This window comes from Epinephelus moara, chromosome 21, assembly GCF_006386435.1.
Source record: "Epinephelus moara isolate mb chromosome 21, YSFRI_EMoa_1.0, whole genome shotgun sequence".
In the NCBI taxonomy this organism is placed as follows: domain Eukaryota; kingdom Metazoa; phylum Chordata; class Actinopteri; order Perciformes; family Serranidae; genus Epinephelus; species Epinephelus moara.
The window spans coordinates 36241068-36268314 of NC_065526.1; the positions used below are offsets into that span (position 1 = coordinate 36241068).

At 39.5% G+C, this 27247-nt stretch overlaps 1 protein-coding gene across 3 annotated transcripts in view; it reads right to left on the reverse strand.

Annotated features, from left to right (window-relative positions):
* tox (thymocyte selection-associated high mobility group box) overlaps positions 1–27247 on the reverse strand; it is a 68298-nt gene that overhangs the window by 3626 nt on the left and 37425 nt on the right. For all 3 annotated transcript variants that reach the window (XM_050033791.1, XM_050033792.1, XM_050033790.1), the window contains 6 exons: positions 25607–25891; positions 12801–13046; positions 10746–10982; positions 8159–8239; positions 7526–8020; positions 333–496 (listed from right to left, as the gene is read on the reverse strand). In XM_050033791.1, coding sequence (XP_049889748.1) covers positions 333–496; positions 7526–8020; positions 8159–8239; positions 10746–10982; positions 12801–13046; positions 25607–25891 — 1508 coding nt within the window. The remainder of the gene's footprint in view (positions 1–332; positions 497–7525; positions 8021–8158; positions 8240–10745; positions 10983–12800; positions 13047–25606; positions 25892–27247) is intronic.

The window sequence follows — 27247 nt, forward strand, 5'->3', positions numbered from 1 at the left end:
TGAAATATCATTGATGTATTATAGAAAAGTGATTTATCTTTTTATAAATGACAAAAGGCACATCTGCCTCATTTTCGCTGTGGTATCCTGATACTACTCAGAACCGTGATACTGTCACTGGTATCGTACAGTGGGTCCCAATTTTGGTACCGTCACAACACTAATCTGGAGGGTGTTCATCTGCAAAAACTAATGAAAAACTAAACAACGGTATTCGGTATTTGGCCAAGCATTTAATTTTATTCGGCTTCGGCCACAAATTTTCATTTCGGTGCAATCCTAGTGTTCAGTTACTCTTTGAAAAACTCTAACAAACAAACCCTAATACCTACCCATTGCCATGGTAATCAGTGCTCCAGTCCAGAGACGGGTGGTGGTGGTTAGGCGTGTGTCGACCCATCTGATGGTAGTCCACTGATGATGACATCACTGCTCCACTATTAATCATACCTCCTCCCATTGACTGGTAGTCAGACTGGAGAGAGGGGTGGTAGCCCTAAAATAAAAAAACAAACAAACAAACAAACATAGTAAATAAAAAGAGAAAATACATAATAATTCATCATGGATGCAGAGTGTGTAAACAGCTGATCACACTGAGAAAATGAAAATGAAAACGAAAGAGGATGGCTGGTCAGTTATGTACAGATATGCACTCTGCCAACATGAGCTTGGAAAATCCAGACAAATATTATTCCAGTTGCTGTTGACTTAGATACCAGATCAGCAATACTACAGCAGTGGCAAGATGCATTTGTGTGTCCTTGTAATATTAGTGATACTGGAAGCCCATGTAAAATCTTTTCCAAAGTTGAGGAGCAGCTGACAGTAGCATGGAAATAAAAGGGTGGTTTTGTGATGTGCAGGTCTATCTTTAGATTAGAGGTTTTCAAACTGTGAGGCGAAAGATGAAGTGTGCTGAGTAATGGGAGGCAAAAATGCTGTGTGAGGTTAAAGGATCTTGTGGCGTTCAAAAACAACTGAAAGTTCGTTACTGTAGTGTGACGCACTGATTTTGCACGTTTGCACCAGTGATACTCAACTTGTAGCCCAGACAGGATACCGCTGGTCTGCTGACCATTATTGTTTGTTTATTGATTAGCCCCAACCTCCTGTCATTTTGCAAAAGTGGCCCCTGGCAAAGCAAGTTGAGTATCCCTGACCTACACAGTTGGCAGTTGGAGCTTAAAGGAGCCGTGTGTACAATTTAGTGGCATCTAGCTGTGAGCACTGCAGACTGCAACCAGTTGAAACTTTTCATACGTGCTAAGCGTGAAATCCTGGTTAGAATTCCTTCACTGTTCATTTTTAAGGAGGTTTTAACCAGGAGCTGACATGTCCGAAGAGGTCTTTTCCTCTCTAACACAAATGGGACAGCAGCCAGCCCATCACCTGCTAATGTGTCACCTTTTTCCTCTGATAATTTAAGATCTAGATGTTCAGGAGGTTTTCAGTGGGAGACAAATTATCAGCAGAAGTCTCTCCCAAAACAAACGGAAGCGGTGATTTAAATGTAAAAGCACTGAACAAAGTAGTTGCACATTAAAAATAAAAATCTGTGTTTTTTCAAGGCTGTTCTGCGCATCTTGAACAGGCTGCGAACTAGTGAAAGGCCCCATCTAGAAAATGCAGATTAACATGCCAGTCTTTAAGGATGAGGACATGTCAATTCTTATATCATATTACTTATATTATATTCCATTGCATTTCCCTAAATCCTGCACACTGAACATTTAAAGTTCTTTAAACTTAGTGCCCGATTGCCCCAATGAAAAATCACTTTCTAGGAGTCATAACCACACAGACATGATACACATATGTTTAAATTTAGTGTGACGTACTCTTTATGAGGACCAATTTGAAATCATAGAAAAAATAATCTAATCTTTTAAAGTTTTCCTTGGTATCAAAGTAATCCAGTGATAGCTGTCTGCACATTTGTGGGTTCACTGTAAATAGGAACTGCTAATAGCTAATTCAACTTTAAATTTGCCAAAATGTAAATACAGTATTAGACTTAGAAAACCCCTGTTTTACTTTGTAACCTTTCTCTAAATTGAATTTTGTGGGCTATATTTTTGACGTATAAAAAGTCATGTTTCTTGGCAAAAGTGGCTAAGAGGTTAAATCCTTTACATTCATCACAGAGCTATGGTACAAGTTTGAATGTGAGATGCCGTTGCAGTGATGGTGGCTTGTTTATGTCCTCCTTCAACATGAATCAGCCTATAGACTGCTGATGGTTTTATCAAACCAACCTTTAGCACTTGTTTGGCAAAATGGTTTCTGATGAACAGGGACATGAATGAATGCAGCTGAAGTGAAAAGGAGACAGACATCAGTCACAGGTTCATCAGCACTAATTATAGAGTTCTGAGTATCTTGCTGATTTTATCATCTGCCAGGGGGGAGACGCAGAGCTGTGGACGAGTGAAGAGGAGATGAAAAGGTAAGATGGGAGGAGGAGGAAAAGGAGGTGAGTGTGTCTCTAACCATAAGATATCTAAGGGAGAAGAGAGAGAGATGGAAAGAGAGAAAAATGAGTGAGTGCAGTGACAAAGTGCAGGAGTGTGTGTGCCTGTGAGACACACACACACACACACACACACACACACACACACACACACACACAAACAGAGAGAGGCTGAAAGGGAAGTTAATCTGAGTGTTGTGAGTGAAAGAGGAGAAAGAGGAGGACAGCAGGTGGTTGGGTTCTCCCCCCTCTCCTCCCCCTCTCCTCCTCTACCTCACCTATTCATCCATTGTTGAGCAAATTCTTCTCCTTCACTCCTTCACAAAGACCCCATCTGCCTCTTTTGTCTCTCTCTCTCTCCCCTCTTTCCCTCTCTCTCTCTCCCTTCCCCCATCATTTCTCACTCTTCACTCAGAAAAAAGTTTAGAGCTCTGTCACTGTTTCCTTTCCTTTTTTTCTGTCACTTTTTCTTTTGTTTTTTTTGTTCTTTCTCATTTTTTCTGCTAAAAATATGCAGAATGGAGGAGAGAGGATTATGGGAGAGTGGGATTTGAAAATGCTCTATAAAAAGGGGGATAAAATGGGAAGTGAGAGTGAGTGGCGATCTAGCCTCCCATTTGAACTATTTGGAGGAGAGACACTCACAATCACACCGACTCACATCAGATGTAACACAAATTCATATCTCAGCCACTTGTCTTCCTCTTCCTCTTGTTCTGATAGAGCAGCAGACACTGGCAGTGACAAATGGATTGATGGATTGATTGACTGTATTTCACTCATTCTTGAGAATTGGGACAAATCATGTCCTGCCAAAAAAAAAACACTTAAAATGATGACTTACCAACACACTAATTAAGGTTCTGGGTCAAACATTATTTTTTAAATGATTTAATTCTATGAAGTAAATATGATTTATAAAATATTTTCATCTGCTTTCATTTTATTTTACTTTTAAACTTGCTCTTTGCTGGGAAAAAAAGTGTCGTACCGGACAAGAATTCCCAAATAACTTCAAACATTTAAAAATGTGTTAAAAGTGCCTTTAAAATCTAAAACTAAAACTAAGTACTGATAACATCAGTGTAAAAATGTACTGTGATATTCATCATTGTTTTAAAATATATTTTAAATCAAATAGACGTTGGCCTGTTAAAGATGTGTCCGAGATTTTTTGCAGCTCCATCAGATTTCTACAAAAACATCATTAAATCATCGTGAGGACTCCTGTCTCACTTTCTGGTTTCCAAAAAGGCAGGAACGCTGCTCAAGTGCTGATAAGCTTCCTATGTTATGATAAATTCACTAAAGGTGAAGTGTGTAAGATTTTGGGGGAAATTGGTGGCATCTAGCGGTGAGGATTGTAGATTGCAACCAGCTGAAACTTCCCCTAGTTAGGATTCCTTCAGCGTTCATTGTTCAGGAGGTTTTTACTGGTAGCTGATATATCCGCAGAAGTCTCCTCCTCGCCAAAACAAACAGACCAGGTGATTAAAACCGCTTAAAACATAGAGTAAAGCAGTTTCATGTTAGAAATCAGTGGTCCTCCAACACTGTTCAGCATCTCAGTGACGGGTAGTTTGCCCACGTTATTGTGTGCTCACCCCTTTTCTCTCACATATTACTTTGTGCTCACCTTTGTCTGATCCAAACATTTAGAAGTTTTTTACCGTGAGCTGAATTACCCCCTGAGGTCTCTTCCTTTCCAAAACAAACAGACCAGGTGATTTAAACCACTGAAAACACAGACAAAGGCAGTTTCACTTTACAAATCAGTGGAACTCCGGCTCTGCTCAGTGCAGTTGGGCTTTTTACTACAGTGGCAAATACGAAAACAGGAAAATGCAAATGGCCTTATCTAGAGACAGTGTTTGATTTGTACATTCTGAGTTACTGTAAAAACATGGCAATCTCCGTAAACAAAGACAGGCTTCCTATGTTGATATAAACAACTCATTCTAAGGTAATGAAAACCCGACTATTCTTATTTTCAGGTCATTATCCACTAAAGAAAACATTTTAATATATTCCATTTCTGCCAACATATCCCTCTAAATCCTACACACTGGACCTTTAAATAATATTGCTATTGGGTGTGTCTCAACCATGACAGGTCAACTCCGTAGCCCTTTTAAATCAAAACTAAGTAAGGACTCTGGTTTATAAATGAGTATTTGATTAGCATTAAGAGAACTCTTAGGAACTTTGAAAAATAAAATGGCTCCTCACTGTGACTGCTGTTAAATGAATAATTACATATTTTTGTCAACTCTGTAAGACATCAACTCTGACATCCATCATGTATACCACTCAAGAAAAAAACTGAATCACTGGGAGGTTGGCCCAATACAAGGTTTAATAGTCGGGACATTTATCTTTGAAAATATATTTTCCCAGCATAACTGAAGAGTTAAACCCTAAAAATAAAGTTTCGTCCCATTTCTCAAGAATGAGTGGTTACATGAGAGACAGGTAGATGGAGACAGACAGAAGACGAGAAACAGACAAGTCCAAGCAAAAACTAAAAAAAATATTATTAAAAATCGATTTTCCATGAGAAGATTCAAAACTTTACTATTATTATTGGTTGATATTGTAACATCCAATGTCTTTCTACTAGTCTGTATGTTATGATGACACTTCCATTCCATAAGCACACAGCAAAACACTAATCCAACAGCATAGCATAGCATGATTAATGGAGTTAGGAAAGGCTGGATTTCACATCTCAGTTCAATACCGTTATTGTATATTCAGTACTATGGTCCTCAAGGAGATGCTGATGCATTCTCTCCCTCTCTAGCACCCATCTCATCTCCACTGTGAGTGTGTGAGTTTTGTCTCTGCTGATATATTCATCAATCTCCATTCACCTCTGTGCAGCTTTTAAATCAGCAACATGCTGTTACCTCGAGGAAATGGGAAAGCTGACTCTAGAGTGTGTTTAAGAAATGGTTTGATGACCCAGAGAGGAAAATACAAATTGAAGACTACTGAGGAAACAATAGCTGTGTCCCAACTCCAAACTAAAGTATTCACACTGGAGGAGTGACATAATAAAGTAAACTCCAAAGGGTCTGTCTACATGCAGAAATATGGTAGAGCTGAATGGAAATGGAAATTTATATTAAACAATAAATAGTGAATGGTTGTGAGGCAGCTCCTGAAAGATAAGGGAGACCTGTGATCGATATGAGACGATATCTGTAAATATCCTCATTGTCTTCTTGGCTGCTTACCATAATCTGTGTGTTTGGATGTTTAGGTGGGAGGTTTGCTTGGAAAGAAATGGTGACACAAACACGCCACGGGAATTTCAAAATAAAGGCATATCTTACAAATGACGATATGTATAGATGTTTCCACTTTGCACTGATGATACCGGATATCAGTAATACTGATCCTTGAATCAATATATCAATCCAGATTGATGCATTGTTACACCCTTAACAGTTAGTTTTCCAAATGGATTTTTGGACACAGCAGAACAAATGGAGGCAAGTTCAAAATCTCAATAGTAGTATATAAAAAATAAGGTTGGTGAATATTCTACATTATTTAATACTGTCAACAAATCCCAAACCAAGTCCAAAACCAATGAAGTTTTTGTGTTTATCAGAGCCAGGTATATCTTCTTCCTCTGTGAGCTCCACAGTTGTCCACAAACTATTAAAAACACATCCGTGTGCCACACTATCGCACTGGGTGACATGTTCCTTCATTACCATGAACATGAACACACACACACACACACACACACACACACACACACACACTGGGGTTTATTCTGACTAGTGTTGTCAAAAGTATCGATTTATGGATACATATCGCTACTGAACATTTGAAATGGTTTCAATACTCATCCTCTGCAGTATGGATACACCATGCAGTACCAGCTGTGCTTTCTTGCTCTCTCTTATTGTTAATGTTTCCTACAGTCATTCTACTGTTCTCTGCTACTAACTAAGAAAAGAAAAGGTATTGCTGATACAGGTGCTAAAACAGTACTTTTAAAATGGTACTGGTGCTCAAATGGCACATACATTTTTTATTTCTATTTTTTCAAAATAAAGCACAAAACGATGGTCAATGACATGAAAGAAAGTTGTCATATTTATTCACTAACTAAAAGTCTAAACTGTAACTTTTTTTAAGGCATTATATTTAAGATAGAAATTCCAGTATCCTGACAAGACTAATTATGACTCAATCCAACATACCATATGTGGATTAAACCGCAGCTAAAAGCAGTCCCCAACAAATGCACTTGCTGTTTAATTAACGTTTTCTGAAAACTACAGTGTCCAGTTGATAAACTAAATATTTGGGCTTGGGGCTGAGTGATACAGACAGTGCAGGGAAGTCTTAAAGTATTCAGAGACGGACTAATGCATTATTGGTTTTGGTCTTTTCATAGTATTTATCCTTTCAGACTTCTTGTCTAACTTGCTGAATACTATGAACTAGGGTTGTCATGAGAACCGATACTTCGGTACCAACTCGATGCCAACAGGCAAAAAATACGTCGGTACCTGTTTTTTTTTTCTTTTTTCAGTACCGTAAGTACAGGATACAACTTTGCCCTCAGTGGGCCGTGTCGATTCCTGTCGAAACTGACGGGGGCAGTATGTGCGCGTCAGTCTGTGCCAAGGACAAGCTCCGAAGAAGAACGGCGCGTCAGTCTGTGCCAAGGACAAGCTCCGAAGAAGAACGCCTGTTCTCCAAAAATCCAGCCCGACCCCACCTGAGCCCGTGCATGTTCTGTCCGAGCCCGGCCTGGCCCATCCCTTTAACTGTAATTATGAGCCCGGTACACTCGACAAAGCCGACACACACATTGTCACCGTTAACAACTCACATGTGCACAGCCAGTGGCGCCGTCAAGGGGGGGCCTGATTTTTATCGTGGTATCAAATGAGTATCGAGAATCGTGGAAATTCACTGGTATTGGTATCGACTACTAAAATTCTGGTATCGTGACAAGCCTACTATGAACAAACAATTAAACAAAGTTTAGAAAGTTATGAAATGTACATTCAGTGTGTGACTGACCTGTGTGATAGCAGGCGAGTGTGTCATTCCCAGTGAGTGTCCACTGAGCTGCTGGTGCTGATGGTGTGGACTGTGCAGCCCACCCAGGTGTGCCTGGCTGTGGAGGGGAGGGCTGACCTGGAGAGGAGGGGTGGATGCCGCTGCCATGTTGCCAAGGGACAGAGCTCCCTGGTGGGGGACACTGGGACGAGGCACGGTCCCTCTGGAAGACAGAGCCTGGAGCTGGGGGTGGATCTGGGTGTGAGGAGGGGGCAGGTGTGGGCTGAGGCCAGGGCTTGAGGCGTGGGAAGGGTGTGATGGGTGAGGGTACGGCATGTACATGCTCGGGTGCTGGTGGGGAGGGAGAGGGTGAGGGTGGGCAAGTGAGCTGGAGGAATGGTGCTGGCCTGGGTGACCGGAGTACACTGAAGGTTTGGGTGTGAACATTGAGGTAGAGGAAGAGGAAGATGTGGAGGAAGAGTGGGGTGGCTTCATTTCAGATGGATCATTGTAACTCTGAGGAACAAGAAAAAACATAACAAAAAGAAATCATTTTGCAAGTTTCAGATTGACCCATTCACTCCTTTAAGATTGGAGTTAAATGCCAAGAACTTGAATTATAACACAAAAACAATGTGTGTGTGTGTGTAGTACCTGTGAGACCAGGCTGGCTCTGTAGGCAGCCAGTTGTTTCAGATACTCCTTCTTAGCTGTCTCTGTCCTCTTCTTGTACACCTGAAGCATAAAAAACATTTGACTTCTCTACCAGCTACCAGACTATCAACCTCTATTGCAGTTCACAGCAACTGAAAAATAATTTCTACAAATTATTCATGACATTTATTAGCAGTACATTATTTGTAAACTATTTGTAAACAGTTAATATTCATCTTCAGTGAAGTGTAGCTGTGGATAAGCAACAATGTGCTGTGAGAATTTTTCACAGCATTTAATCATAGCAATAACGTAACGTGCACTCAGGTTTAACTACTGTGGGGCTCATATTTCCCTCAGCTGACACATTTATCTAATAACACATAACCATAATAATGAATTCCCAAGGTATCTACTACAACTCTTCTCTAAATCTGAACTTCTCAAAATTCTGTTGACATGCCACTTCAGGCAATTTTGGGAGCCCAGTAATGATTGGTAGTCTCAGCGGTATTGTTAGAGCTTATGTTTCACTGCAGAACTTTTGATTCCTGTCACAAAGATAGCAAAGCTGCTTGCTGCCCCTCTCACTCACCCTATATGGTTTTACTGAGGAGGATAAACATGTTATTTCTTTTTTTTTCCTTTCATCTGCCATTGCCAAAATTCAGAGACAAGACTAAGGATTTAAAGCCACTTTAGCTTTTCTGTGAGGCTGTACTTGTACTTTGTATTTTGATTACTCACCCCAACTTTTTTTCTCGCATGCCTATGGTGAACGAAGAATCCATAAATTAACTGAAGTAAAAGGGGGCTGCTTAAATGTTTATTGTTTTATTGTTAAACCTATATCCAAACATCCGTTTACAAACTCTCACACAACTCATGCAGTATGCTTCAAGTCTCATTTATCTAGTCGTATAATGCTTCCCTGAGCAGACAGTTCTTTCCTACAGGGTACTGAACTAAAAGTGAAACCCATCTATGCTCTCTTCAAAGCCAGACTCCACTGATAAAAGGAGTAATTCTACCTTGCAGAACATGGAAGCTGCTGGTCTACCGCTACCTTAGTCTTTTAGTTAGTTTGTATTATTGTGTGACTTTGATGTTTTTAAGGGTTAGTTTGGGTTCACCAAAGTCACAAAATAACACAAACGTATTACCAATACAAGCACTGGTAGACCAACAGCTCCTGTGTGGGGTTGAATTACTGTTTAGTTCAGCTCCCTGGGTTTAAGTTTGGGAAGTGGACTGGATAACTGAAACTTGGATTATACTTAGGGCTTGAAATTAACTTTTTTACATGGTAGCACTGGTGCTCCTAACTTCAAAAAGTTAGGGGCACCAGCAAAATTTTGGGAGCACCCACCATAATGTAAGAAGCACCAACAGTGTAATCGATTTTTTTTAATGCAACAAAAAGTCGACATTATACTGTATACATTGCATTGTATGTGTATAGTACACTTATCATGAACAACTTTTTCAGTTGAAGACATTTTTAGAAAAAACACCACCGAACACCACTGTGAATGAAGGAGAAACCTTAGATGATGATAATACTGATGATGATAATACTGATCATCATCAGTATTATCATCATCATCTAAGATTTCTCCTTCATTCACAGTGGTGTTCAGTGGTAACCTGGCTGGGGGGGGGGGACCAAAACGGTCGCAATTTCGAGCCCTGATTATACTGCATGACTTGTGTGAAAGTTTGTAACAATTTTTTTTATATAGTTTTCTTGTTATTAATTCAGACCCCAGTGACTTCACTTCAATCAAGAATGTTTTCTGGTTTTGGATGCTGTTTCAGCAGTTGCATGCGAGAAATACAGTTATCATCACTAATTCAAAATAACATGCATTGAGTAATTGATATACAAATGGTCATTTAGGGGACAAAGCATTCCTTTAAGCAGGTGTAATGTTTACCATATTCACCATCTTAGTTTAGTGTGTTTCGTGCTCACATTTGATACTAAACACACAGTGCAGCTGAAGCTGATGGGAATAGAATAGTTTTGGGGTATTTGGTGATAAACCACCACATTTTTCAAGTATCAGCACACACATTGAGTTGGTGGTGGTGCTAAATGAAAATTTATGTGGTTTCCAAAGTTATTACAATTCTTGCTGTGGGGATGAAGAATAGATAAACCAAATTTCACTGCAAGCCGTCCAATTTTTGATCCAGAATAGACACTAAAGTCTGGATCTTGATCAGGACAGATGTGGACCGACAAACTCTGCCAACTTTAGAGGCATGCCGCTATTGTGGCCAAAAACTTTGTGTTTCTATGTGTCACATTTTACAATTAGTGAATCATTACTAATTAATATAAATTCATTTGCATAACTTCCATACAAATTGGCAAGAAACCTGGTATTTTCTATCATCATATTTATATTTATATTTATACCACATCAGTTTTGGCAGGAAACTTGGAGAATCACTTTCAAGTCCTGGTCAGTTTGATTGTAACAATTAAGATGTTGATTTAATTTCACAACTATTCATTATGAACAGTTACAGGCCAGCAGAAAGGCACATAGCCATGCTTAATTACACATAGAGCACCTACCTGTTTCTGTTCCTCTCCCAGACCGTCCCACATGGAGGCCACAATCTTTGACACCTCCCCAAAGGTGGCATTGGGGTTCTGGGCCTTGATGTTGGCTTGGGTGTCCCTGAAGAACAAGGCGTAGGCAGACACTGGCTTCACTGGCTCATTAGGGTCCTTTCGCTTCTTCTTCTTTGGTGTTTTGGGTTTCTTGGAGATGTCCACTGTTGCTGGCCTCTTCTCTCCTCCACTGCCCAGCTAAGAGGAGAACAAGAGGTTGAGTAGGACACTGGTAGGAATGATAAGGATGAATTTATGGATGGACAGAGAATGGAGTTCAGTTTTGTAGTTTGGTTGCTAATATTAAAAAAAAAAAAAACAGAATTCTTTTAAAAGTAATTATTCCCTTCTATTACAACTTATCTCAATTTAACAATTCACACCTCTAGTCGTGTCTTTGATCACCTCAACCTTTTCTTGTTTGATGTCAAGCTGTGACTCAACCACAGAGATCAGATATGGGGAAACTCAGTCAGTCTGAGAAGTGATGAAGCCTCTCAGATGACTGGTTCAAAACCACCAAACAGTGTCTACATCAGCCACACAGCAAAAGCAACAGCCTATCAGTGTCAGATTCTTTCAGCCAGAGTACTGTTTAGAAATAAAGTAAGCAGTCATAACCGAATACAAAATCAATGCAGTTTCATGGATGTAGTATATTCAAAAAATTGTTTTGACACCAACCAAGAGAGACACACAAAAAGAGCGAGTGAAATGAAAGTAATTCCCTAATGATTTCACAGGATGTTTTCTCAAATGAACCATGTCATTTGGCACTAATTGCCAGTAAAATAGAGACAACGTTCAACTGGTACACCTGCTTACCAATTAATATATTCCAATTAAATGCTAAAATAATCCATCAGTAGTGTTTATGTGCACAGCTGGTCAGCTGACCAGGCAGAAATGTGAAAAATGTCTACAGACAACATATGATTCAATAAATGAAGAATAAAGTTTCCAATCCTAGAAATAAATGATGAATACACTGTGGAAATCAACAACAAATGACACAGTTCTTTACAGGATATTTTCTAGCAATCATGAGGAAATATTGTACCTGTAAAATAAGACACCAAGATTTGCATCGATTAAAACTGTAAAAATCCAGCTGTTTTTGACTTAATAAACTAGATATCCATGCCCTGCACGACTGAGACTTGCACATTCTCCTGATTTTCACCTTTATCAGTCATAGGGATAATGTGTCTAATGTATTGTCGACTATTCTTACCAGTGCACAGCTTAGTTTACCTCCACCACCCACTCGTGTTTTAAAGCTATGTAATAGATGCTGAATTATAGCTCAGCTTGCTATCGGAGCTTATAAAGGCATGTTAGTCACAATGACATTCTTGTATAAAACACAGTCTGGATTTCTTGACCTTTTAAAACATGATATCATGCAGAGAACAGTTTTAGGAGTTCACTGCTAAAGAAATTCAACAAAGTGCAGCTGAGGCTTCACTTTGCTAACTGTGAGGATAGATACTGAAACATGATGGTAGGAAATATATATATATACATACATATATGTGTTTTTAAATGTGAGTACAGCTTATACTACATGTTGTGTAACTCCATAAAGCAGCCATTGCTTAGGTGTGTAGAAGTTTAATGTAAAGGTATATGCAATGCCTATTTTGTATGCTATTCCCCACCTTTCCTGAAGCAAGTACTACCTGTGTACCTGCTTATAATGTTGCCCATATGCAAGTCATTCTTCTATACATAACCAATGAGAATGATAAGTTTGCTAAATGTTATTCAGCAGTACTGCGATGGTTTCATTTCTTCAGAATATGAACAGTCAGATTGGTCCAGAGTGCTTTTTTCATAACTAATTGATACACAGGGAGAATGGGTCTACTATGACACATAACATTAACATAACTATACACTGTCTACCCACCCACCCACACACACACATACATACATTCAGCAGCCAAGCAAGATATGACTCAGTAACTCATAAAAACAGGAGATACAGTGTGACTGTGTGTTTTGCTTTTTTACCCTGAGTCCATCATCATTCTCATCCTCATGTGCTGAACTGGAGGGGGATGGTGTGGCGGATTTACTTCCAGGAGGTGAAGGAGAATTATGGGTAACAGAGTTCCCGCTCAGCCCCAGCTGGGATTGGTTGATGGTGGACAACTGACTTTGTTGGTTCATGCCAGATTGGCTCCTCGGTCCAAGCGCAGCTTCAATTGGCTGTTGGCTGCTGGTAAACCGAGAATCAGAATTCACCATCTGCTGCATCTGTGCAAAGACATAGGTGATAATGACAATTAGTCATGAGGGCAATAATCACATTTCATTTGGAGTTTGATGACTTGATGGGTATGTTTGTTTTTGCAACATCTACAGACATCTACAGTCTATGCTGTCCATTGACCTCGATTATTCCACCTGGGGTTTCATATCATTTACAAAAAGCTATTTGGTGCCATTATTTCTTGTAGATTTTGATAAAGCAACTTGCACAGACTTTTTTTTTCTGATATTAGCAAGCCAGTCCTACCCCGCTGCCCAGGTCCTCCTGAGTCAAACACAGTATTTGTCTTGATAAGCCGTGTCACACTCAAACAACAGTCTGCAAAGGCTGAGGTAACTGCCACCTGCACCTATAAGATCTTAACCAGCTATGTGTAACTCAGAAATTGGGCTCAGAAATTACCCCATGCCCCACGCTTCCAGTATTTCCCTCGATTTATCTCAAACTGATTCTGGCAAAAACAAACAAACAAACAAACAGTGGCATGTCACATCATCTACACACCAGTAGATTACATCAGTGGGAATAATGATACATGTGAACTAATTTACATCGACATCACACCAGTGTGTGAAACTAGATGAAACCAAGGGGCAACAAAAACGCTACATGCTAACAGAGTATTTAGGTAGCCATTCCCAACTGACTCACACAGAGCAAAATAAATTGCTAAGGCAGTTGTTACATCTACAGCCGCAGATATGAGACTCGACTCTGTAGTAGAAAACGTAGGCTGTACAAAAATGTTCAATGTAATTGAGCCCGATTACACTTTTCCTTCACAAGACCATTTCAGCCAGACTGTAATTCCTCCTTTGTACAAAAAAGCAAAAGCTCAAATTATGATGTTAGTTTTATGATTAGGGTTAGGGTTTAAAACAACACAGAGATTTCTCTAGTAGATCATACTTTATGATGTAAGATTTGATAAACAAATGAATTAAAGCAACCCTTACCTTTCTGGAAATTTTACGCTTTTCTTTGTTTAGGTTAAAATGCTATTAATAAGCTGATGGCACACTAAAATGTAAGTAAATTCCACCAGAGATGAAAACTCATCATTATACCACTCTCATATGATTCTAAGAAAACTCCGACCAATCATTGCATTTGGACCGAATGCAATGATTGGTCGGAGTTTTCTCCTGTCCTTTCTGTCTTCCCCACGTGGAGGCCTCCGACAGACGTAACTGCTCGCGTAACATCCCCCCCACACCCTCCACCCCTGAGACTGTGAGACAACAAATATGCTAGAAACAGGGAGGCTTGTGGATATAAACTAGTAACAGGGATGCTTGTGGATATAAACTAGTAACCTGAGATGACCATGGTTTCGCCTGGAGCTGTCCCGAAGGGAAGATGCCGGCAGCGCTGTGACAGGACTCAGGAGCGGGGGGAGCGCCGGAGGGGTTAGCTCTATGCTAACAGCTAACCCCGTCAAACCAGCTGTTCCCAGCAGCCTTCTGGCGAACGTCCGCTTGCTGGACACGAAATGGATTACATCCGACAATGGAAATCCACTAACTGAGGAGTGAGGGACTGTTGCCTGAGACATGGATGAATGGTAACATATAAGACGCCGGTGTTGAGCTAAGGAGGCTAACGCTACATAAAGAGCAGACAGGGAGGCTGCATCATCTGGTAAGCTCCGTGGCGTATACACAAACAATTCACGGTGCTGTGATGTGTCTTTCTTATATGTTGCACAAATTGTTTTTAAATGTTTTGTTTCTTTATGCTTGGGGTATGCAAAATGTCAGTTCGTTTTTTTGTGCTGCGCATAAAAATGACAAAGAAGTTCAGTTCAGTTCATAATGTTATATGACAGCACAGCACCCAGTTGCTAATGGCTAACGTTAGCCTACTGTAGCGTAGCCTCTGAAACATTAACGTTATCTTCCTTGTGTGTTTCCACTTACTAGTAACATTAACGCTACTATCTAATGTTAGCACTGTAACCTTATTCTAAAACCCATAAGTCATCACTGACTCTGGTTAAGTTTTAAAACTCCGGGGTTGCATTTGTAACGTTACACTCGCCCTCCTCTTCTGTGTATATAACGTTACCATGACAACGCCTACGTCTATCATAGATGTGATGAGGACGTAATGGAGGAGGGGGGAGTAGGCCGTTGGAGGGAGGTGGAGTTGCAGGAGGAGGAGGATGGGACTTTGGAGGGAGGCAGGAGTTGTGGATGTTCAAATTTTTTCTAAGTGCTGTGTGAAATGCAAGAAAGGTAAGAGTTGCTTTAAGATAATATAAATTTTTTTTAAAAATGTCAAGGAAAATTTTCTGGCATTTCTACTTTTTTGCTGTATTCATTTTTAATTTAATTTTATATACTTTATTAATCCCCCTGAGGGGAAATTCATTTTTTTCACTCCATTGTCATTAACACACAGGTCTGAAATACACACACATGCACAAACAGGACCTACACATGCATAAAGTAGAGAGATATCAGAGTGAGGGGGCTGCCTTGGTCAGGTGCCCCGAGCAGCTGGGGGGTTCAGTGCCTTGCTCAAGGGCACCTGGCAGTGCCCTGGAGGTGAACTGGCATCTCTCCAGCCACCAGTCCACGCTCCACATTTGGTCTGGACGGGGACTTGAAACATACAAACGTACTGTGCTGTGACACCACTGTGTTGTATCAAATCGAACCAAGAATTTTATAAACTGTTACACCCCTTTGAGTACCCATAATGCTAGTCACTCAATAGTTTATTTTGAAAATGATCTGCTGTATTACATTTCTGAACTTAGATTTGATATGTCATTTAACGTCATTGTAGCCAGTTCACCAAAACTTTTCAAAGTGTGAATAAATCCAACATTTGACAACAATGAATTAAATGAATACAAATAATCTGAAAAGAGACACCTGTAGTAACAAACCCACAGAGCATTATCACCATGGCTGCAGTTCCTCTCAGTCGTGGAGTGTTTTAGAGTATTTCAGCTAATTGTTTTGGTTTTCTGGCCTGTATGTGACTGTTCTGGTTCAGTCTCATAGCTCTCATCATCGTCCTTCACATCGGCTGCTTTTAACAACTAGAACTGCAACAGCAGGAGTCTCATGAGTGGCTGGAGGCAAAACAGAGCTAAAAGGAGAGTGAACATGGAAACATGAATGCTTACAGTATGTTGCTATGTGTCTGCTGGATGTCTCAACAGACAGCTGTTTGCTAACACGTTCATCAGACCAACTTTATGAGAGGACTAGCTTGTGAGCATAGTGGTGCATTTATTAGCTAGAGAGCCAGATATTTGGCTGGGCGGTGGTGGGGGACAAAACAGCCTTAAACCTAATGATAAAAAATTATATAATATAATAAAAATTATTCTTAATGTAAAGTTTCATTTAATAAAAAAAGAATGAATAAATAATGTGTGTTTAAGCAACTGTTTGCCAACACGTTAATACAACATAACAACTTTATAAATTGATAAAATGTCAAATGCTGAATTCACAGCTTGTTCCACAAATTAAAAGAATTATCAATGCTGCTTTAAGAATCACTGACAGAGCTTGTACTTTGCTCTAAAACCAGGTTGGTGTGCCGAAACAGTATCTGTGCTACATAACATGTTCATATAACAGACCTAACTAGACTCTGAAACAGAGTCTCCCTTTGCTTGACAGGTTTTGTACAGTGTGCAGCAGTCCAGGATTCACTAATAATGAAATCTGATAGTAACCGTGGCAACAGGCAATACAGGTCAGACAGTAGATGGGATCAGAAGTCTTAAAACATCAATTCCCGCTCACGTGTAAATACATCAATAGAGATTCTAAACTCCATTTACTACACTCTGCAGAAGTTGCTACCTAACTTTATCTGGAGGAGACGTTATGGTTTCCACAGGTGCCTGAGATACAAGCACTGCTTTATTTCCTCGTGCATCCCATGTCCTCAATAATGTGTCCGAAAGCTGATGTACTGCAGGATATAAAGTAACCAGACTGTTTTACTGTCACACCTGTGTCACAACTGCATAATGTTTCATTGTGCATTGTTGTCTTTCAAAACAAATGTCTCCCAAGAGACACTGACTACGCTTACATGCACAAAATATTCCAGACAATATTCCTACTAAACTGTTTACATGGCTATGAAAAATGAATATTACACTAATATTCCCAAGTTTTACACTGGTGGCGGACTTGTTCAACCAAGCACAGCCTCCCTCTTTCATTCCTTCAGCCACCTTCTTGAGAAGGTCAGCACTTTGATATTGTGCATATCCAAAAACCTGCTGATATTTAGTCTTTTATAATGTTTAAAAGTAGCCATGTTTCTCCTTCTAGGGGCGGCACAGTGGTTTGGTGGTTAGCACTGTCGCCTCACAGCAAGAGGGTTCCCAGTTCGATCCCGGGTGTGGGAGCCCTTCTGTGCAGAGTTTGCATGTTCTCCCTGTGTCAGCGTGGGTTCTCTCCGGGCACTCCAGCTTCCTCCCACAGTCCAAAGACATGCAGATTGGGGATTAGGTTAATTGATAACTCTAAATTGTCCGTAGGTGTGAATGTGAGTGTGAATGGTTGTCTGTCTCTATGTGTCAGCCCTGCGGTAGTCTGGCGACCTGTCCAGGGTGTACCCTGCCTCTCGCTCAATGTCACCTGGGATAGGCTCCAGCCCCCCCGCGACCCTCAAGAGGATGAAGCGGTTAGAAGATGGATGGATGGATGTTTCTCCTTCTCACCAGAAATCCTGGCTTTTTTTTTGGGGGGGGGGGCATCTCTATCCCAGCGTTGCAAACTGTTGGCTAGTTGGTTTGTGTGCAATGCAAAGAGCCAACTGTAAACAGGCAAAAGAATTCTCCTAAAACCCAAATGGAATATGATGTTTATAAATTCAGAATATTGACACATTCGGAATAACAGTGGAATATTGGTGCACATGTAAATGTAACCATTGAGGTAATGATAAATCTCATATGAATAAAATGTCAATATGCCTGAATTATTCTGTATACAATCAAACAAAGTGAATGGCATCTTACACAAAATGTTCATTTATGTCACATTTTAATGTCACATCAAAATGCTTGTTAACATAAAGCAGCTTCTCTGCCACAAAGCGAGCAGCTATTTATGTGTAAAGTTTAACGTAGCGTTGGCCAAATAGGAGAATGTTACTTCATGGCATATTTTGGTGTTTGATCTTTCCTTCTTATGAGTCCCTTCTGTCATCCCCTGTGTAGAGTAGTTCAGTCTTAACTGGCATTACCAAAATATGAGCTGTCTCATAGTGAGTCAGTCAACAGTGATATTCTATCCATTTCTCAGGAAAACAAAAGCTAAACAAAAATGTTTGCTTACACCGTCAGCATGGGAACTTTGACACCTATTATGACGAACATGAAGACGGGACTCGCTTGATGATGTGTATTTAGAGTTTCCTCTTAGTAAGCATCGAATAATAGCGGATGTGGTCTGGTGCGCTTTGCCAATCTTGGGAACATATTACCTGAACTCTGAACTCTGTTACCGGCAGCAGCTTCTGAATAGTCCTGTGGTATTCAGATAGAACACTGAGTGACATTTGTCTAACACAGGAAGAAGTTTCAGATTGACGTACATGCAGGTTGAAAGGCTGAAAAATAACAGTTGTGGTTCGGCATTGGTTGGGTTGGGACTGCAATAAATGTCATATTAGTACCGTCACAATTTCCCACAGAGCTTCTACTCCTTGTCAAATTTCTACGACAGCTCGTCTTGTTTAGATTAAACTGTTTAAATAGGAACTGTTTGACGACCTGAGGATCAAGCTGAACTGTTGACGATGCAATGTCAACTAAGAAAAATACTTCAAAACTTTTTTTTCCTTTTTACTAAAAAAAAATTGGAAAAATGTTTTTGACATTACATGTTGTATTATTAATATGATTGTATGTATTATATGATAAAACTGCCTGGCTTAGAATGTCAGATTGATACTAAAAATTGTTGACTTAACAAAATTAAAATGCACCAAAGAAAAATACGGAGTAACAAATGGAAAGAATGGAAAGAATGTTTTCTGTTTTAGTTTTCGGTGGTCTGGGTGGAAACATCACTACCAGCATCTATTGACAGGAACCGAAGTTCACAAGGTCATACAACAACACCTACGTGCCAATAAAACTTAGCAAAGGTTTTCAACTTCTGGAACTAATAATATTACGAATGGAATTAGGGGGGGAGTCAGACAAATGTTTGTAGCAATGGCCGAACAGAGGGGGAACCCCTGACAAAATCAGGGTGAGTATTGAGTGACTCATGTCACAAGAAGGGAAAAAGCTTTGGCTACAAACAGAACTCTCACATCTTCACACAGGTGTGGTTGATGACAAGATTTCAATATGAAAAGTACAGCAGTACAAATCTGAATCAGTTATTGCTTTTTTTTAAATTTATTTTTTTATTTCTGGAAAATAAGCATTTGCATTTTGTGTGTGTGTGTGTGTGTGTGTGTGTGTGTGTGTTGTGTGTGGGNTCTAATTAACTGGTTCCATTGTGCATTAAACACCACTGTACTGTAACTGGTGTGTGTGTGTGTGTGTGGGTGAGAGTGTGGGGGAGAGGGGGGGGGGGAGGGAGATTTATTTTTATCCAGTCAGGAATTGTAACCGTTAAAATTTTATTTTTGTTTTTTATGTCTTTATGTCTATGTGAGAATTTTGCTGATCATAAGAAACTACATATGTATATTTTCTAAAACTAAAATCAGTATTCAAACATTGACACATTGCAAACTATATGGCTAGTCAAGGCTTAAAGGGCAGAACAGACATCTCTATGTCCTGTAATGTAAAACCAAGAAAAGCAGCAAATACTTGTCATTTTTGCTCAAAAAACTATTTAAACCATAATGGATTATCAAAATAGTTGTCAACTAATTTTCCACTGATAGATTTTTTATTGCAGCTCTAATTAGGATGGTGACTTAAAGTTGAGTTGTTTTATGGTAGACTAATTTGACAGATATTACATTAAAAAAAAGAAAAATCACAGTGTGTTCAGAATAGGGGTGTCACGAATGCCGGTATTAACTTTAACTGTGATATTTAAACATGAAATACTGATATCATGTCCGTAATACATGTATAAAAAAATACTGTGTCAATAATCCTAAACCTTTTAAAACATTTCCGCTTCTTTCCTTTGTCACTTTGTCTCCCTCCCCTGACACTGTCTGCTTGCCTTTTAACTATCCATTAACTGTAGTTGTTCTTTTTGTACAATATTGTACAGTAATGGTTATAGACTCTCTCTCCCTACACTCATATTTTGTGTGCTGAAAAACCAATAAACAGAGTTAAAAATGGGTTTGACTAAAGCATTATTATTACTTCTTTTTTCTTCCAGGTTTATAGGTATCGCAAAAAAATCTTTATTGTGAACTCTTTCGGCTACAATAATTGTGTAGTGACAATCTGATATCGTGCCAGCTCTTGTGAGACCTGGTAAAACCATCTTGGTGACTTGAGCTCAACATTCTGTATCAGTCTGGCCCTGCTGCCGCCCCAAACACGTTCAGTGAGCGTAAGTACTTGCCTTGACAGACAGACTCCTTCAGCCAATCAGTGGCAAAATAACAATGAACATTGGATTTGAACCGGAGAACAGTTTAGCAATGAATTTATTCACACCATCAGGGTAAAAGCAAGAAACGTATTTAATTATATTATATTTTATTCACATGCATGCTGCGCAGAATAACAACAGTCCACAGCTCCTCTGCTAAGTCTCCCCCTCTCCTTTTGTGCAGCAGCACTGAGCAGGTACCAGCTGGGCCTGGGGCAGACGCTGGGTGAGCATTGGGGAAGTGTCCTTCGTGACTGAGCCTGAGCAAACTAACTAAGAGTGCTTACTCTTGTTCTTGTTTAATTGTTGTTATTGCTGCAATAACTTTACTTATTGCTGTGTTCACTCAACTAATGTTAAAATTAGGGACACAACGATATGGATTTTTCCAACCGATACCATAACCGATAATTTCACATTTTTGTATTTTTAAAAAAGGTGTATAAGGTCGTTTATGTACACGTGAGGGTAAGAGAGACTAAGATGTAGTGAGAAAATATGGTTTATTTAATATTCCATAGCCCTGGAACTGGAATGTCTGTTGGTAGCTAATCTATTAAATGAAATACCTGTAATATTAAGATCCTTCATCACATTGACACAGGTGGCAATATTTCCATAAAGCACCTCTGTGATTTGCTATACTGCCAACAATAGCCTAATAAAACTAGAGATATTAAAGCGACAGTAAACTTGGTCTACAAGATATAGAAAAATCTCTGACACCAGTCTCACAGTAAACAGTCATATTGCGAAACCATACTGTAATGTATTTGTCCTTGCATTTTTAACAATGAATTTTGCATTTCTGTAGGGCTGTGCTCTTTCCTTTGTTCATCCATCCATACCACTGCTCATGAAAACTCCTCAGTTCTTCTGTTTGTTTCAAACAGAAGAACTGAGTGTTAGTAAGTTAATCCCATAAACCAGGAAACTTCTTGTTACATCATTACATGTAACATCAGTACATGACAGACAAAGAAAAACTGTCACTGCCTATAGTTTAATGTAATCATCAATGATTATGACTGTGAACCAGGTAAGAACAAAATCACCAAAAGCACAAAATGGAGTTCTCTAAATGTATCATTTTAGACATTAACCTTCATTCAGATGGAAGCCAAAATAAAAAAGTCTCTCTTAGTATTAACTGCAACTGAGTAGTCTTGCCTCTTCTTGGAATAATGCACACACACATTGACTTGAATCTTTTTAGCCCCCCCACCCACCCCGATTCGGCTGAGCCAAGCACGGTTGCTAGGCAACCATCATTCATGGACTGGCAGTAAATGAATGTTAGTATGAGAATATAAAAGCGAGGTGGAGAGACGGAGAGAGAGGGAAAAGGTAGGACTGAGACAGACTGAGATGGAAAATAAGACCTTCCCTTCAGGCCACTGAAATAATTACCTCCACTGTCACACAGTTAACACACAGGTTAGTCACAATCAAAGAAAAAGAGAAAAAATATATCTGGATTTAATTAAGTTATTGAAAACAGTCTCTTTTATGGTGTTTTATAATCATTCTAATTCAGCCACAGTCAGGGTTGAGAGCTTCATCATGAGGTTTCAAATTGACACTTCATATTATAGCAGGCAGATTTAATATGGAGATGGAGACAACAGACAGAAAGATTGAAAGATCAAGAGTGGGAGGTGACAAGTTTCATTCTTAATAAAACGGGAGAAATCTTTATTACAGATACTGACACATGTATACCTCTGTCACCCCGCTGAACACTCCGTTTCTATGACAGTTGAGGTAACTCCGGGTCTGTGAAGGTGAAACTTTCATTTCTTTACTGTATGACAGTCAGCCACATCTGAATGTCACAGCTAAAAGCAAGATTTTCACTTTACTGTGAAATGGAGACTTAAAATATGAAGAAAAATGTCACATCGACCAGCTGCCACGATTCAAATAACACTGCCCCAGGCAATATCCCATTCCACACAGTTAAACTGAACAAAATATGAAAGAATATAGTTAAAATATATCAGCTGGCTGTCAGTTCAAATCTTAAGACTCACTGAGATCCTCAGCTTTCTTCCATTAGGTAAAGTCAAAGTATCTCTGAGCAAGATACAAAGTGATAGTCCATCCTAAAATATGTCTTTTGAGTATCGAGCATCATCCAAGGTGAGTGTTCAAAGTGGTGACTGTTAGGGAGCAGCAGCTGGTCAGTTTGAATTCATCTCAGCTTCAATGGTTTCATTAGTGAAAGGTTTTTACAGTAATCTAAACCTTCATAGAAATGTCTGAAATCACTCCTACAACATCATGCACCTCTCCGCTGTCTATGATCCGTATGGACAGTATGTTCCTAACAAACCAAATATTTCCTAACAGACTGCCTCTGGCAGTTTTGATATTTCACTATCATCCTTCAGCTGATCTTTGACCTGTGATGGCGGGGCTGTTATCTGGGCAACTCCCAGTTAATGTGTGAAAAAGGGTGTTATTGAAAAACAAGAAGCTTGAGGACAACCACACACAACTGACAAAACCATGATGGAATACTCCATTTGAAATTCCACCAGCCAAATATACTTAACAATCTGTTCTTCTGTGCCCTTGATTAATTTCTCTTCCACAATTATTTCCTTTCTTAAATCTGAGACATCTAATTACTGCCCTCTAACTAGGGCTGAGAATCTTTGTAACCTCACGATTCAACTCTGATTCTTTGGCTTAAAATTGATTCTTGATTTAATGAATAGAAAAGGGGGGCAAACTTTTCAGTCTCTTGCTCCAGTATACTGTGTGCCACACCATTCGCTGGTGTCCTTATTACAATAAAGTACAGTATGAAACATAACAGGCAATTAAGATACATGGTTTGCTGCCTTTCTATTTAAGGAACTTAACAATTGTTAATGTTTCTGCAGATCACTACTCTACTCTGTTAACTTTAGTTTCTACTGCCTCTCCCATGACCCTCACCCTTAAGGTTATTGAGTTCCGCCTTTTTTGTTCCGTCAACATCCTGTTATTAACTAGCATTTAGAAAATACATTTTTGACATTAGTGTACTAATGCCAACTCATTTACACCTGCTTCGTAATGCATGTAAAAATATATTTTCTCCCCACACCAACCTCTAACTGCACTAATACCGTATCTCTTTACTGTTCTTTTTGTGCAATCGTATCTTGTTTTTTCTTTCTATTTAAATTTTATTTTACTCCTCACTGTCTTTTTTCAACTGTTGTTCTTATGTTTTTCTTCTTTACCTAAGCACTTTGATTTGCCTCTTTGAATTTGAAAGGTTATATACAAAATAACTTTACTGCCCACTGACTAACTTGCTGTTCCCGCTAAACAAAAAATTAAGCAATCTTAATTTTAGAGAACATTTACATTACAATGGTTCATCACCTGTCAAAGTGCATTCTCACCGCCTGTCTCTCATCTAAGCTACAATTTATAAACATTTGTTTCGAATAAATGTGAAAAAGACCTTCATCCAATGAAAGTAAGTTTTCACATATCGTAATAAGACATAAATGAACTTGTCACCATGCAAAACCTGTTGCTATGTCAAAAGTTTTGTGCATTTAAACATTTTTTATGGATTCAAAATGTTTAATTAAATGATAAATTCATACTACAAAGTTGAGAGGGATGTTTTGTATTATGTAGAATTTTTAAGCTTCCACACACGCACGTCTGTCAGTTAAACAGAGGTTTCATGTATTTCTCTGAAGGACTGTGTGGACATGCACAGACTGACTGAGTCTTTCTTTCTGTCTTTTGAAGCCCCCCTCCACTCAAGTGTTTTTTTTTACTAATTACTGTCCCTTCACTTAGATGTTTGACCTTTACTGAATAATGTATGTGCAACTTGCACAAGTGTGATGTGGAAACTTGAAACCTCCAGTGCATATACTGCACGTTACGACTGGACTTTTCATTGACGTACGAGAAAATATACACCCACTGCACACGTGAACCGTATAACCACGCAGAAGGAAGCATGCATCTACTGCTAGCTCACCGAACATCACCAAGCTGGTTAACCTTACAGCTCATCCGCAGGATGCCATTCATGTTTACATCTCGCACTGTCACGAGTTTCTTGTCAATGAGTAGTACACTTTATTCTGTGCAGTGATTCGATTGGTGGGTATAGTTCAGTACAAAGAAAATAGTTCCTACATGACACTGCTCACAACAAGGTCTGTGGATTATCTTGAGTAGCCAGGTCATGATTTCTGGAAAGAGACATTGCTGTAAAGTTTTTTAAATGTATTTTTTGGTGCTGTGAGCACCACAAGCTGAGTGCCATCTAGTTACGTTATACTGGAGAGAAGACAGACATCTCTACGGCCAATATCTCCAACACTCAGTAACTCACACCAAAACTATCTTGGTTAATAAATAGCATTACAGGTTAGGGTTGCAGCGGTATACTGGTTTCAAGATATACTGTGATATGCAAACTGACGGTTATCATACTGTGTTCATTTGCTTATCTGCGGTATTAATAAAATGCAACTGGATGAAGAATCTCACCTTTAGTTTAGTTATTTTCAAAAGAGAGACTGTTTACACATACTTCCATTAAAAAGAATGATTTCAGGTTTCATTTGTAGCAATAAAACATTTGTTCAACCCAGGTAAAAACCTTCTGTGTTCATTCCTTTAAGGGTCACTGTAACTGATAGTAATAATAATTCTGTAATACCATGATACTGCAATATTTTCAGAGACAGTTATCATACTATGAAAATCTCATACTGTTGCAACCCTTCTATAGTTAAGAGAGAAAAATATGTATTTTTGATTCTGGGGTGAACTATCCCTTTAAATTTTAATTGCACTCACTCATGTAGTGGTTTAACAGACAAAAGGTCATGTTTTCTAATGTCATGTATATAAATCCAACTTCCAAATTTTACTTAATACCAAATCATTCATTACTAAAGCAAACTTATCATTAAAATGTGTAATTATTTATGTTTGGCACTCACCACAGACAGTGTACTGGTCATTGGGCCGCTATCTGGACTGAACGTGCCACCATCTTGGTTCAACATAGCAGTTCCATCTTGGTTCCCAGGCATGCCAGGCAGATCCATGCCCTGCAGCTGGTAGGGGTGGTGTGGAGCTGAGCTGGAGGGGGGGTCCAGAGGGTGGTACGGTCCAGAGCGGGAATCGTGGGGGAGATGGGGGGGTAGCATGTGGTCTGGCAGGGTGGGGGGAGTGATGGGTGGGATGTTGAAGTCCTCGTCACCCAAACCACCCACTGAGTAGGACTAAAGAGAGACAGAAAGAAAATATGACACCAGTATTAAATTCCATAGCTATGTGTTTGATCGTATTCACCACAGTGTTTTTTTTTTCTTATTGACTGATTCTTTACGGATGGGGGACAAAGTCAAGTTTGGGGAGGCTGACATATTGTGATACAGCTTGGCTGGATGGGCAATGTTGCTCTCAGCAGAGTGACAACTTGGAGAAAATCAATAAGAATTACATAGGGGACTATAAGAGACCAAAGTGTCATGAGACATTACTGTCAGACATAATAAATGGAAGAGATGTAAAAGTGCCCATCACCATTAACCCAGTATACTTTATCCAGTCTGAACTACAGCTCTGTGTTGTGTCATGTAGTCATTCCTCCTCAGTCAGAGCTCCTATCACAGACTAATTAGCACTAATGATATCCCAAGCCTTGAGAAAAAAACTCACTCATTCAGCAACAGAACAACACAGTAATTTAGATGTACAAGCCTCCTTTGCCTGAGAGAATACGCACAGGCGGATCTTTGTGTGTAAAAATACATCAAGTGCTAATCTGACATACCAAAAGAAAACCAGTAGCAGCACCGTATATGATAATGAATTATTCTGAGAGCAAAGACAAATGAGAGGGAGACATGAGGAGGGAAATGGAGTGAGAGAATCATGCAAGAGAGGAGTGAGAGATACCAGGGTGAAAAGAAAGAGAGAGAGGCAGTGTTAGAGAAGCCCTCTCATACTAATCTGACAGAGGAGATCTTTTATAGAGACTGACAGCTTTTCTGCTCGGCTAGCCACACCAGTCTCTCCCTCTCGTACTCCTGTGCTCTTCATCTCTCACCATCCTTCTCCTTCCAGCCCTCTTTTGCCCTCTCACTCTTCTACTCTCATCGTCCCATTTCTCTTTCATCTCTCTCTCACTCTCTCATTCTCTCTCACTCTTTTCTACTCTATCTCAAACCCATATGCAGTGTCGAGTTATGAGTTGCGTGACTTGTGAGCTGAGTGATCAGTTAGGAGTGGAGTTATGTGATGTTTACGCTCACTATATAATTATCAGCCACTGTGGCAAACCACCATTTGAGGTCATAGTTTCACCACTTTAAAATAAGATGGAGGAAAAAGGAAAATAGGAATGTGCAACATGGAATATTATCACACCTTTCATTCCAAAAACGAAAAAGAACTCCCATTATCTCCTTTTCTATTGTTGACTCACCAGGATCAAACCAGGCAAACATTCAATAATGCACCTGACATGGGCAAACTGGAAATGTTTCTTTCCTTTAGAGGTTATGTGAAAAGCCACACCTGGAAGGAGACCAAGAGCGCCAGTGCTTAGAATGGTGGAATGAATTTGGTGTGTG